Source organism: Dendrobates tinctorius, unplaced genomic scaffold (genome assembly GCF_039654945.1).
Source record: "Dendrobates tinctorius isolate UK_male_01 unplaced genomic scaffold, ASM3965494v1 ptg000138l, whole genome shotgun sequence".
NCBI classification, from domain to species: domain Eukaryota; kingdom Metazoa; phylum Chordata; class Amphibia; order Anura; family Dendrobatidae; genus Dendrobates; species Dendrobates tinctorius.
Window position 1 is genome coordinate 8,898,579 of NW_027361806.1, and position 14,039 is coordinate 8,912,617.

General features: G+C 43.5%; 1 protein-coding gene across 2 annotated transcripts in view; it reads right to left on the reverse strand.

The window, feature by feature from the left end:
• Positions 1 to 14,039, reverse strand: part of CFAP57 (cilia and flagella associated protein 57) — a 41,743-nt gene that overhangs the window by 16,306 nt on the left and 11,398 nt on the right. For both annotated transcript variants that reach the window (XM_073544539.1, XM_073544538.1), the window contains exons 4-16: positions 13,724 to 14,013; positions 12,745 to 12,904; positions 12,477 to 12,629; positions 10,332 to 10,471; positions 6,791 to 6,956; positions 5,399 to 5,512; positions 5,103 to 5,315; positions 3,986 to 4,159; positions 3,582 to 3,743; positions 2,863 to 3,018; positions 2,690 to 2,783; positions 1,978 to 2,168; positions 7 to 180 (exon numbers count right to left, since the gene is read on the reverse strand). In XM_073544539.1, coding sequence (XP_073400640.1) covers positions 7 to 180; positions 1,978 to 2,168; positions 2,690 to 2,783; positions 2,863 to 3,018; positions 3,582 to 3,743; positions 3,986 to 4,159; positions 5,103 to 5,315; positions 5,399 to 5,512; positions 6,791 to 6,956; positions 10,332 to 10,471; positions 12,477 to 12,629; positions 12,745 to 12,904; positions 13,724 to 14,013 — 2,187 coding nt within the window. The remainder of the gene's footprint in view (positions 1 to 6; positions 181 to 1,977; positions 2,169 to 2,689; positions 2,784 to 2,862; positions 3,019 to 3,581; positions 3,744 to 3,985; positions 4,160 to 5,102; positions 5,316 to 5,398; positions 5,513 to 6,790; positions 6,957 to 10,331; positions 10,472 to 12,476; positions 12,630 to 12,744; positions 12,905 to 13,723; positions 14,014 to 14,039) is intronic.

The window sequence follows — 14,039 nt, forward strand, 5'->3', positions numbered from 1 at the left end:
TTTCACCTTTTTTCTCATAATTCCACTCTCCCCCTTTAGCCGCAGGGAGTTTTCCCTCTCCTCCCGCAGTCGCCGCTCATATTTTATCTTGATGTCCTGGATCTCTCGGTCTCCATCCTCTTCTATCTGCTTCTTTGTTTCTTCATATTCTCTCAGCTGCTGACGAGCTTCATCCTGAGCCTGAGAAAAGTGGGAAATGTTTTGTAATTATCCGGCCCGGTGACCACTGAGAGACGTTCCCCGTCGTTGTCCCCTGCACCAGACATGGATGGTAGAGTTGAGCGACTTTGGTCGGATTTCATGAAACAAAATTTGTTTCAGATGAAACTGGTCCGACTAGGGCAAAAAAAGTCGGAATTTCGTCCGAAACCCGACCCCAATGCAAGTCAATGGGGAATAAAAGTCGGCATTGAGCGGATGAATGTCATCTGTCAACTCTAATGGATGGCATTCTCACCAACCCTGTCTGCAAATGTCGATGCACAATGGTGACCTGACTTATAAGATCCGTCCAGTCCCATCACATACTCCCTGATCTCTGGTTATCCAAAGCAACTTCTGCTTTATGTGCGAAAGTAATAAAAAAAAGTTCAACAACTTTCCAGAAAGCTTGGGGCTACAATTTCTTAATATTTAAAACATTTCTGTTTGCTGTCATTGATGAATTGTCTTGTGTTATTGCATTCATCTCCAAAATGACAGCTGCCATCTACCTGGCATTTTCATGCAACCTAACTCTTTGGTGATAACTTGATTTTTGCTACTAAGACCCCAGCGATCCTGAAAACAAAACTCTGGAGTCCTCCATTTTAATGGGCCAATAGTCTGTACACACACCAGCGCTCCATTCATTTCCTGAGATAGCCATAGCTGAGCACAATGGCTGTCAGTCCCACAGACAATGAATGGAGTGGTGGAGTGTGGATGGGAGCATTGCTTTATTCACATGGTATCTTGAATTTATGATAAAACCCCTTTAAATTTGGTGCAAATCCAAACACAGTGCCTGACAATGAGTGCCGCAAGATGTGCTGTAGGTCCCTATATTTTAGATACTGGAGATGTTCCCAGATTAGACATATAGTTATCATAAGAAAACCCTTAAGCCCCCATACACTTTAGATAACTGTCGGTCGCTATCTCGCCCGACTCTCCCATACACCGGAGCACCACTTGCTCTGCTGAACGCTCCTGTGTTCTCTATGAGAGAGCTGCTGCTGGACATCTCTGAAGGAAGGAAGCTTATCCCCATAGAGCAAAAACATGGTCAGTCTGAAATCCTCATCCTCCACACACATTAGACTGTCGGCCGAACCCACTGGTGTCAACAGGTCCATCGGACATAAGTCTATTGTGTATGGGTTCCTTTAGGCTGTAAACAGACGTGTATTCCTCGGCCTCTCCCCTCTGTTAATCCCTGCACTGGCTCCCAATTACCCAAAGACTCCAGTTCAAAACCCTAACCATGACATACAAAGCCATCCACAACCTGTCTCCTCCATACATCTGTGACATGGTCTCCCGGTACTTACCTACACGAAACCTCCGATCCTCACAAGATCTCCTTCTGTACTCCCCTCTTATCTCATCTTCCCACATTCACATAAAAGATTTCTCCCGCGTATCCCCCTTACTCTGGAACTCTCTACCCCAACATTGCAGACTCTCGCCTACCATGGAAACCTTCAAAAAGAACTTGAAGACCTACCTCTTCCGACAAGCCTGTAACCTGCAGTATCCAACAATTGACCAAGCCGCTGCACGACTAGCTCTACCCTCGCCTACTGTATCCCCACCCATCTCTAGATTGTGAGCCTTCGCGGGCAGGGTCCTCTCTCCTCCTGTACCAGTCGTGACTTGTATTATTTTTAGTATGTACACCCCTCCTCACATGTAAAGCGCTATGGAATAAATGGCACTATAATAATAAATAATAACAATAATAACAATGTATGTAGGAGAGTAAAGGGTCCTCACCTGCTGAAGCTGAGACGTCTTCTCGTGGAGTTTAGCCTCGTAGTGTTCGGTCAGTTCCTCCAAGGCCTGGGTCTTACTCTCCTCCAGTTCATGCAGCTGCCGCTCATCATCCTCCTGCATCCGCTGAGATTTTACCTGTAACTCCTGATACTTTTCATACTCCAGCAGCAACTTCTGGTTATTTGCTGCCTCTAAAAAAAAAAAAAGTGAGGACTCCCCAACGTCAGATAACAAATGATTGACGACTATCACCTCCAACCTCAGATGATCATCTACGCTGAAGGCTCATTCAGAAGTCAATGATTTCTCTCATACGCAAAAAAAACAGTTGAAGGGAATACTGTTGTTTCCATCCAACCTTTACAGATGTATTACTTCTTCCATCGGAGGCTTTACTACAATCCCATCCAGTCTAGATCATTCTCTGTGAGCTATAGCCTGGACCCCAGTATTTATGATGCCAGGCTACACTGGCAGCCATATTGGTAGTCACTAAGCTAAGATATAAGTAAGAGAATAAATAAAAAAGAGAGAAAACACTTACAAATGTATGGTTACAGATGACCTTTTACTTTTAGAGGGGATTCACAAAAATTACAAAAAGATATGAGAGAACAAATAAATATTCTATCTATGTAAAAGACCAACAATACACATCTGTGTGACTATGTTTTAGTCCTCAGACATGTGATGTACATACACCATCCTGTACCTAGATCCTGCAGCTCTTGGGAATGTCTTTCTATGACATCGGCTAAATCTTCCTGATGTTTCAGGTCTTGTTTTTCGGCTTCAGCTTTCAGTACCTGAATAATGAGAGGGATGGTGATATTGAGCTTCCATCAGATGATGAGAATTATTGGGTGCGGGTCACAATTTTCACACCTGGTTTGTTGTTTTCAGAACCTCCATTTCCTGGATGAACTTCTCCGTTAGTTCCTTTAATTTCTCGTTGTAGTTCATGTCTTTCAGTCGGAGCTGATACTCGCTCTCCATCTTCAGCTCCTCCACTCGTGTCTTCAGCTCCAGCATTACCTGGTTCTAAATCCAGTGATGCAAATACAGCATATTACTTGGAGATACGGCTCCACGTGCAATAGGGCAAGAACGGTATAGTAATCATAAAAGACATATAGTAAAAGTAAGGACATATACTCCACCATGGACAATCCCAGAACAATCTCCAGATCACAACGTGCCTCGCTTCCTAGACCCCCAGAGACCAGCTATAGTCTGACGGGAACCTGACAGTACAAATTCATTTTTTCCTGCAGGCCCACCACAGGAGAAATTCAGCAATAGGCCATCTTCAGTGTTTGGTCAGTAATTTACATCAGTATTTATAAGACAAAATCCAGAGAGCAACAATCAGAGGAAAAGTATAATAGAAACCCGTCACCACTTCTGGATTTATCACCCACTCCTGGTTTTGGCTTACAAATACTGATGTAAGATACTGACCGAATACTGAACGTGTGAACGTGGTCTTAAACAGTCTCTGGTGCCCACATCAATTCAAGTCTAACTCCTTTCATTCACATAGGTGTACAAATAGATATAATGACACTCCTTAGCAGATTATGTGGTGGTGACGTGACCCTCACCTTCTCCTCCAGGTCTGACTTGGTAATCAGGACTTCCTCTGCATATATCAAATCTTTATCCCGCTTCAGGCCTCGGCTTTCTTTGTCAGATATTTTCCACACCATGAGACTCCCATCTTCAGATATGGACAGGAGGTTCTGGTCATCATATGTCACCATCAGCTGGAAGTCAAACAAGACCATTATGTTGTAAAGGTGCCAGCTTTCAACAATGCAGACTATAGGGGTGAAATCCACAAACAAAACCTTACATCCCTTTCATGCAAGGAAAGCCAAAAGATGATGCTATGTGCCTAGAGAGTGGAGGTATCTGTCAGGAAGTCCTCCCTACATATCCCTTAAGCTAGAATGTTTGCAACATTTTGACCTACACGATGTACAATGGACAGAAGTTGACCTCTTACCCTGGTGACTGGACCGGCGTGTGCCTGGTACTCGTTGTATTCTCTATGAAGGGGTAGTGGATATTTCATGGAGCGCACTGTCCCAGTGGATGTGCCAGTGAAAACCATGCGTCCAGAATGAGAGATGGCCACCGCGGTATAGGTCACATCGAAGGAGGAGGCTTCCCGTGATACCTGAGATGGACGGAGACCAGAACAAGATGATGTCTATACCTCTATACATATTAATTCCTTTACATCAGGTCACCCAGGGGGCACGTTTCCTAGTGCCCAGGATGTCAGGGCCATGATCACCATCACTCTCTACACCAGGACCTGTGTCCCTGATGATGGCACTGAGACGCTAAGGCTATGTGCCCACGTTAGCGTTTTTAAACGCTCAGGAAACTGATCCCCTTCCCAGAAAACGCGCGTTTTATTTCCGCGTGTTTCTTGCGGGTTTTTTGCACAAAAGACGTGCGTTTTTGACGTGTTCTTTTCCGCACGTTTTCTTGGAACATTGTAAAAGGCTAAAAACGCCCAGCAATGCGGAAATTAAAAAGCATGCTGCGTTTTTAGCCGCTAAGCGATTCCTGAGCGGTTAAAAACGCATGCTTTGGCACAAAAAGCCAAAAACGCAAGCAATTTAATGTGAAGATTCTTTTAAGCGTTTCTGCAGCGTCTGAGCCGGCTCAAACGCTGCGGAAACGCTTAAAAAAACGCAACGTGGGCACACAGCCTAAAGCTTCCTGCCTCACTAATAGAGCTGATCCTAAAGATTTGCACTGCTTTGTTCCAGCATCCCGTCTGAGCTCTGTGCCAGCCAGACCAGGGTAGCCTTCACTTCGGTTCCAGCAGGTTGGGTGTCTCTGACATCATGACATTGAGTGAAGACTCGTCGATAGGCCTCATTGAAAATCATGAAGTACGTCACAAGGCAATGTCATGACGTCAAAAGGCCTACTAAATTCCACAGGCTCCCATGATGCCAGGCCAAAAATACCAGCTGGAGAAGAGAATATAGCCCTGGTCAGACGGCCCCAGTGGACCGGACGTTGGATCAGGGCAGCGTGAATCATTTTCCTCAACTCTACTCGCGAGTATTAGTTTTCTGTGCCTATGTCTACTGCGTCATCACCTGAGAGTCGCTAATCTCCTTCAGCGTCTGGTCAGATCCAACAGCGAAGATGATTTTGGAGTCAGGGGACAGGGCCACGCAGCTGTAATTGCAGGACTTCAGTACACACTCGGACTCCCTCTTTCCGGTCAGCGAGTTCCACTCATAAACAGCTCCATCCAGGCCGCAGGATACCAACTTACTGTCATCGGCACTCCAGACCACTGAGCGCACCTGACACGTTAATGGCAGCATTCAGTGGAGTTATCGGCGCTGGTTACGGTGACGGAGAAGGGCAACATCAGGATCAGACGTACCTTTCCATTGTGGCCTTTCAGGTTGATTACATTCTCAAAGGTTGTTGTGGAGTAAATATGGATGACGTTGCCATTCACAGCAGCAAAGAGGTGTCCTCCATGACTAAAGACGCACTGTAATGAGAGGGTAAGGTGAGACACAGAGGCCCGTGAATGGAGAATGTGGATGGGACAGACTAGAATGCAATTTACTGTCATAACTCTTTACATGAGCGCTGGCACAAAGCTGCGTTTCTGCATCACCATGCGCATGCGCTGCGAGCAGATTTTGCTTCTGAATTTATTTTCTAAATGAAAAAAATAGTATTCAAGAAGGTGTAACCAATCTGGGCAAATGATTCAAGGTCCGTATAAATAATTAATAGCAATCAATTTAGATGAAAAGCTCTGGATACGGAGTCTTCAAAACAGCCTCAATTTTTGGTAAATAAAGTCATACATGTTGAGTAAGGCATCAATTCTCACGTAACGCTGAGAACCAAGGAAACATGCAAGAAAATAGATGCTGGGGCATAGCCCAGATTAGTTACTCCTTCAGAGCCTAAACATGGGTCAGTGTGAATCAGTACACCCTAATCAAACGTGGGTCGCAAATATATGATCCTCATATCACACCTGATATTCAACCTGTTCAGCAAAATAGGCATGCAGCTCTATACAATCTGTTAGTGTCCTATAATCTAGGGCACATATATGGATCCGTCACAGCCATTATAGGGGTCTAATAGGGCTTTCCAGAGACATAAAATTTGGCCAAATATTATCTGCCCACCAGCCAACGTCAAGGCGGCCTCAAATCTGATGGGGACCTACACTGTGTGAATACCTCTCTAAAAGGGCTTTCCAGGCTACAGACGTGGGGGCGCCACATCACCAACATTAGGGTGTCAACCTCGGCTATCAGGTAGGGTGATCCCTTGTAATTAGTCATTTATATGGACCTTGGATCATTTGTGACTATGCCCTGACTTGCCCCGATTGGTTCCACCTTCTTGAATTGTATTTTTGGACGATCGCTTTGAGTAGTACAAGTTTAATTATATAACAAAACTTATTTTTTCGAGGTCTATTTGTCTTTGTGGTTCTAATGATATTGAAGCGTTGTTGGTCAATTTGTTCTTAGGTTTTCTTTTAGATGTGGATAACCCCTTTAAGTGAACGATCAGATGCCGCATGCATCTGAATAAGGTCTACAAAAATGCTAACGATTCACAAACAAGTGCATTCATACGTATGGAAACGTATCTGTAACCGTTAAAAATAATACGGTGGTGACGTATTTGTCACTTTTGCAAAAATGATTGCTGAAATATAATACAAATATCTCTGTAAGAAAAGAAACATAATAGCTAAAGCCGAAGTATGCAGCACCATCTGCAGAATATGCTTCACCTCTTTACATCCGCGCACTGTGAATTCTTTGAACATCCGGATGTCGTCAATCAGCAAATTCATTAGACGTAACTTATCAGAAAATCCCACCAGCACATACAATCCAGACGGGTGCAGCGAGATACTGTACGCCTCCTCCTGGAACTCCTTGTACAGATCCAGAGAGCTGAAAATCAACCGGACAGAATCATTGCAGGATGAAATTCACCTAAAACCTCTATAACATATCAACCTCAACCAGTGGCCATGTCATGTGGGCACCGAGCGATGATACACGCAACTGAGCCCAGTAATTGTACTCCATTCTCCAAACCTATCTCCACCCTTATACATTTTATATCTTGGAATAATTCTACATAAAAAAATATCTGAACATGCACAGATGCCGTGTTACATCCTGTATTATACTCCAGAGCTGCACTCACTATTCTGCTGGTGCAGTCACTGTGTACATACATTACAATACTGATCCTGAGTTACATCTTGTATTATACTCCAGAGCTGCGCTCACTATTCTGCTGGTGCAGTCACTGTGTACACACATTACATTACTGATCCTGAGTTACATCCTGTATTATACTCCAGAGCTGCACTCACTATTCTGCTGGTGCAGTCACTGTGTACATACATTATTTTACTGATTCTGAGTTACATCCTGTATTATACCCCAGAGCTGCACTCACTATTCTGCTGGTGCAGTCACTGTGTACATACATTACATTACTGATCCTGCATTGATTCTGAGTTACATCCTGTATTATACTCCAGAGCTGCACTCACTATTCTGCTGGTGCAGTCACTGTATACATACATTACATTACTGATCCTGAGTTACATCCTGTATTATACTCCAGAGCTGCACTCACTATTCTGCTGGTGCAGTCACTGTGTACATACATTATTTTACTGATCCTGAGTTACATCCTGTATTATACCCCAGAGCTGCACTCACTATTCTGCTGGTGCAGTCACTGTGTACATACATTACTGATCCTGCATTGATTCTGAGTTACATTCTGTATTATACTCCAGAGCTGCACTCACTATTCTGCTGGTGCAGTCACTGTGTACATACATTACATTACTGATCCTGAGTTACATCCTGTATTATACCCCAGAGCTGCACTCACTATTCTGCTGGTGCAGTCACTGTGTACATACATTATTTTACTGATCCTGAGTTACATCCTGTATTATACCCCAGAGCTGCACTCACTATTCTGCTGGTGCAGTCACTGTGTACATACATTACATTACTGATCCTGCATTGATTCTGAGTTACATCCTTTATTATACTCCAGAGCTGCACTCACTATTCTGCTGGTGCAATCACTGTGTACATACATTACATTACTGATCCTGAGTTACATCCTGTATTATACTCCAGAGCTGCACTCACTATTCTGCTGGTGCAGTCACTGTGTACATACATTACATTACTGATCCTATATTGATCCTGAGTTACAGTTGTGGCCAAAAGTATTGACACCCCTGCAATTCTGTCAGATAATACTCAGTTTCTTCCTGAAAATGATTGCAAACACAAATTCTTTGGTATTATTATCTTCATTTAATTTGTCTTAAATGAAAAAACACAAAAGAGAATGAAGCAAAAAGCAAAACATTGATCATTTCACACAAAACTCCAAAAATGGGCCAGACAAAAGTATTGGCACCCTCAGCCTAATACTTGGTTGCACAACCTTTAGCCAAAATAACTGCGACCAACCGCTTCCGGTAACCATCAATGAGTTTCTTACAATGCTCTGCTGGAATTTTAAACCATTCTTCTTTGGCAAACTGCTCCAGGTCCCTGATATTTGAAGGGTGCCTTCTCCAAACTGCCATTTTTAGATCTCTCCACAGGTGTTCTATGGGATTCAGGTCTGGACTCATTGCTGGCCACCTTAGAAGTCTCCAGTGCTTTCTCTCAAACCATTTTCTAGTGCTTTTTGAAGTGTGTTTTGGGTCATTGTCCTGCTGGAAGACCCATGACCTCTGAGGGAGACCCAGCTTTCTCACACTGGGCCCTACATTATGCTGCAAAATTTGTTGGTAGTCTTCTGACTTCATATGCCATGCACACGGTCAAGCAGTCCAGTGCCAGAGGCAGCAAACCAACCCCAAAACATCAGGGAGCCTCTGCCATGTTTGACTGTAGGGACCGTGTTCTTTTCTTTGAATGCCTCTTTTTTTCTCCTGTAAACTCTATGTTGATGCCTTTGCCCAAAAAGCTCTACTTTTGTCTCGTCTGACCAGAGAACATTCTTCCAAAACACTTTAGGCTTTTTCAGGTAAGTTTTGTCAAACTCCAGCCTGGCTTTTTTATGTCTCGGGGTAAGAAGTGGGGTCTTCCTGGGTCTCCTACCATACAGTCCCTTTTCATTCAGATGCCGACGGATAGTACGGGTTGACACTGTTGTACCCTCGGACTGCAGGGCAGCTTGAACTTGTTTGGATGTTAGTCGAGGTTCTTTATCCAACATCCGCACAATCTTGCATTGAAATCTCTTGTCAATTTTTCTTTTCCGTCCACATCTAGGGAGGTTAGCCACAGTGCCATGGGCTTTAAACTTCTTGATGACACTGCGCACGGTAGACACAGGAACATTCAGGTCTTTGGAGATGGACTTGTAGCCTTGAGATTGCTCATGCTTCCTCACAATTTGGTTTCTCAAGTCCTCAGACAGTTCTTTGGTCTTCTTTCTTTTCTCCATGCTCAATGTGGTACACACAAGGACACAGGACAGAGGTTGAGTCAACTTTAATCCATGTCAACTGGCTGCAAGTGTGATTTAGTTATTGCCAACACCTGTTAGGTGCCACAGGTAAGTTACAGGTGCTGTTAATTACACAAATTACAGAAGCATCACATGATTTTTCGAACAGTGCCAATACTTTTGTCCACCCTCTTTTTTATGTTTGGTGTGGAATTATATTCAATTTGGCTTTAGGACAATTCTTTTTGTGTTTTTTCATTTAAGACAAATTAAATGAAGATAATAATACCAAAGAATTTGTGTTTGCAAACATTTTCAGAAAGAAACTGAGTGTTATCTGACAGAATTGCAGGGGTGTCAATACTTTTGGCCACAACTGTACATCCTGTATTATACTTCAGAGCTGCACTCACTATTCTGCTGGTGCAGTCACTGTATCCATACATTACATTACTGATCCTGAGTTACATCCTGTATTATACTCCAGAGCTGCACTCACTATTCTGCTGGTGCAGTCACTGTGTACATACATTACATTACTGATCCTGAGTTCCATCCTGTATTATACTCCAGAGCTGCACTCACTATTCTGCTGATGCAGTCACTGTGTACATACATTACATTATTGATCCTGTATTGATTCTGAGTTACATCCTGTATTATACTCCAGAGCTGCACTCACTATTCTGCTGGTACAGTCACTGTGAATACACCTCTGAAAAAAAAACAAAGGCTGTAACCCAACCACAATACAACACAAATAACTATATAAAAGGAGGGTACACAGAATCCATGGAGGGGGGCAGATAGAGTGACAGTACTTGCTCTCGTAGTTCCAGATGCGAACAGAGTGGTCCAATGAGCAGGTGGCGATCAGAGGTTTGCGGATACAAACACTCAGGCCTGTGATGGCGGCGGAATGCCACGGCTCAGTCAGGTATTCAAAGTGAACGTCGTCACCCTGCAAGAAAAGTGAATATCAAGAGGGTGATTCATAGAGCGGGAAAATGAACAGAAAAGAATCACTGAGGATAAGATCTGCACATTAACGGACTGTTGTCTGATGAATATGATATAATAGTAGCTGAAGAGCCCGGCGTTGCCCGGGCATAGTAACCAACTGCGGTTAGTTATAGCAAATTATAATGATTATATTGCACATAAAAACATTTCACATCATATATTCAACACTACAGATTTGCAACACAAATTAACTAAACAATTACCCAAGTATTAATAGTATTTTATTTTCAACTCATTCAAGAGCCTTTTGATAAACAACATATTTGGTTTTTCCTTTCGGTGCAAAGATGAACAGATTTTTGGCAGTTCCAACTCTTGAACAGATCACGTAAAGTTGACCAGAATGGAGATTGCAAATCCATCCCTACTACTTTCAAGGACTGTCCATGAGCCTTGTTAAATGGATATTGCAAATAGCAGTTGAACTGAAAACTGGAGGCGTTTAAAATCAAAAAACAAATCAGACGGAATGAGTGGAATTCATGGAATGAAAATGTCCTCTCCTTTGGCACATCTTGTTTCTGAGCTGTGTATCTAACCCTATCCTGTGTGATACTGACTGCTGAGCTGTGTATCTAACCCTATCCTGTGTGATACTGACTGCTGAGCAGTGTATCTAATCCTATCCTGTGTGATACTGACTGCTGAGCTGTGTATCTAATCCTATCCTGTGTGATACTGACTGCTGAGCCGTGTATTTAATCCTCTCCTTTGTGATACTGACTACTGAGCCGTGTATCTAATCCTATCCTGTGTGATACTGACTGCTGAGCCGTGTATCTAATCCTATTCTGTGTGATACTGACTGCTGAGCCGTGTATCTAATCCTCTCCTTTGTGATACTGACTGCTGAGCCGTGTATCTAATCCTATTCTGTGTGATACTGACTGCTGAGCTGTGTATCTAATCCTATCATGTGTGATACTGACTGCTGAGCCGTGTATCTAATCCTATCCTGTATGATACTGACTGCTGAGCCGTGTATCTAATCCTATCCTGTGTGATACTGACTGCTGAGCTGTGTATCTAATCCTATCCTGTGTGATACTGTCTGCTGAGCCGTGTATCTAATTCTCTCCTTCGTGATACTGACTGCTGAGCCATGTGTCTAATCCTATTCTGTGTGATACTGACTGCTGAGCCGTGTATCTAATCCTATTCTGTGTGATACTGACTGCTGAGCCGTGTATCTAATCCTATTCTGTGAGATACTGACTGCTGAGCTGTGCATCTAATCCTATTCTGTGTGATACTGACTGCTGAGCTGTGTATCTAATCCTATTCTGTGTGATACTGACTGCTGAGCCGTCTATCTAATCCTATTCTGTGTGATACTGACTGCTGAGCCGTGTATCTAATCCTATCCTGTGTGATACTGAGCTCCCCTTGCAGTCTGTGTCAGAGGGTTGTCTGTGTTGGCACGGTAATAAATTGTGTTATTTCCAGCTTTACAGAAGGACGATAACACCATACTATAGAAATGATAAGAATAATAGGCAAAATTGTTTGGTGAATTGGAACGCGCGGGGTTAAAATTTCGCCTCACAATATACCCTATGATGCTCTTGGGGTCCAGACGTGTGACTGTGCCAAATTTTGTGGCTGTAGCTGCAACGGTGCCGATGCCAATCCCGGACATACATACATACATACACACACACATTCAGCTTTATATATTAGATATATCCATCAATATCTTCATCCTTCTTGACTCGATTGCTGGTAGCTTGGATTAGATATTGATGTAGATGCTGATTTAGAATCTGACTGTTTCCCATCACAACATTGCAAAATGTCAGGAATTCTTCCTGACCGGATTCATTTTATGCAAATAGGCCCGAAGCACCTTCAAAGTCAGCACCAATCTTCATCCTTACAGAAGAGGACCACTATGGGGACTTATATAAACTGCAGAGTAATGAGGCCACACAGCCCCGCCTTACCTTAGTGATGTCCGCTGAGGATAGTGCGATGCTGCAGAGCTGGCTCCTATCAGTGCTGACGATAACCGTCTCCTCGGACGGGCTCAGACACATGCACAGAATCTCTTGCTGCTCAGAAAGACCCGGATCATTGTTATTCTTATCCTGCGGGATCTGCCGGAGAAAGATAATATCGTAAAATGTACAAAATATATATATATATCACTCCAGCCGCCATACTGGTCACCACACACATCTCCTATACTGGTGCCAGCTACGTCAGGCTCACCCTAATGTTTCGTCCTCTCTTATAAAATTCTCGATCTTCCACTTTCTCAAACATGCAGACATTGCCGGGGCCGCCGGAGCACAGGAATCCCTTAGAATAGGGCAAAATGGAATAGATGTGTAATGGGGATGATGTGCTGCTGCCAAACGCAGAAAGGGCGCTGCAGAAGAACGGGAAGCCGAATCAATAATCAGTTATCGGAAAATTCCCATAATCTCTCATCAATAAAAAACAGATTATAAGATATAATAACATAGAAAAGAACATAAAACTATTGTGCTTGAAGCCAAATGTCATAGAATATACCCACCAAGGGCTGCCGTCAGATGCCAGGGAGAGCGGCCACATACATGTGGCTCATTCCACTCACTGCCAGATCAGTAAACTTTTTGAAAAGTGTACAAAGTCGTGTGACCAGACCAAAGCAGCCGACAAACCCATTATAACTTATGCTACAAAAGTGGCATAAATGATGATAAAAATGTACAACAGACATTGTCTGGAGAACATTTTCGTGGTGGCGCACAGCAGCTGAAAGATGCAGCAACTTCATTAAGAGGTGGGCACCTTACTGCAGCGCACTGTCTATCATTGCTTGGTGTTTCAATAACCCTAACCCCTTATCAGACCTTTATGGCATATCTGGCAGCCTTTGGATGAAGTATCCCTTTAATTAGTCCTGCTCCTCAACTATTGTAACCATTAAGGTATGTTATAGATGTCATGCTGAGACTTTCTTTGCTGAATATTCATGTGACCACTGCAGCCAATCACTATCCTCAATGCTCAGTTTGGTTAGGTTTGAGATTGGCTGCAGCGGTCACACGGCTATAAAGGCAGCAAAATAATAGGCACCGAGGTGGGGACTTAACCGGTGAGTATTCTGTGTGTTTTATTCCGTAACATTTCCTGCAGGGGATTTAATTTCTAAAGCCCCATAAAGGTTAGAAGCCTCGATAATGGGACTCCTTAATCTTACCGCCCGTCATCAGCAGACGCTCGCCGTTTTTCTGGATGCTGGTGTTGTATGTTGGCTCTCCCCCCAATGTTCTGTTCCCAGCGCAGCTCTCCAGACTCCCACAGAAAGAGTTTACCAGTGTCCGTTCCACAGAGGACTCGGTCTTCGGACAGCCACGCGTGGCTCAGGAAGTTATGAGCATCCACTTTTTGAAAGTTTTGTTTCAAATTCCCATCTACATAGCGGAAGATTTTGAAGACCCCGTGTCCCGTGACGCAGATCTGGGAATTGTCATGGGGGTTGAAGCTCACCTACAGTATTAAGAGAAAAAAAATCA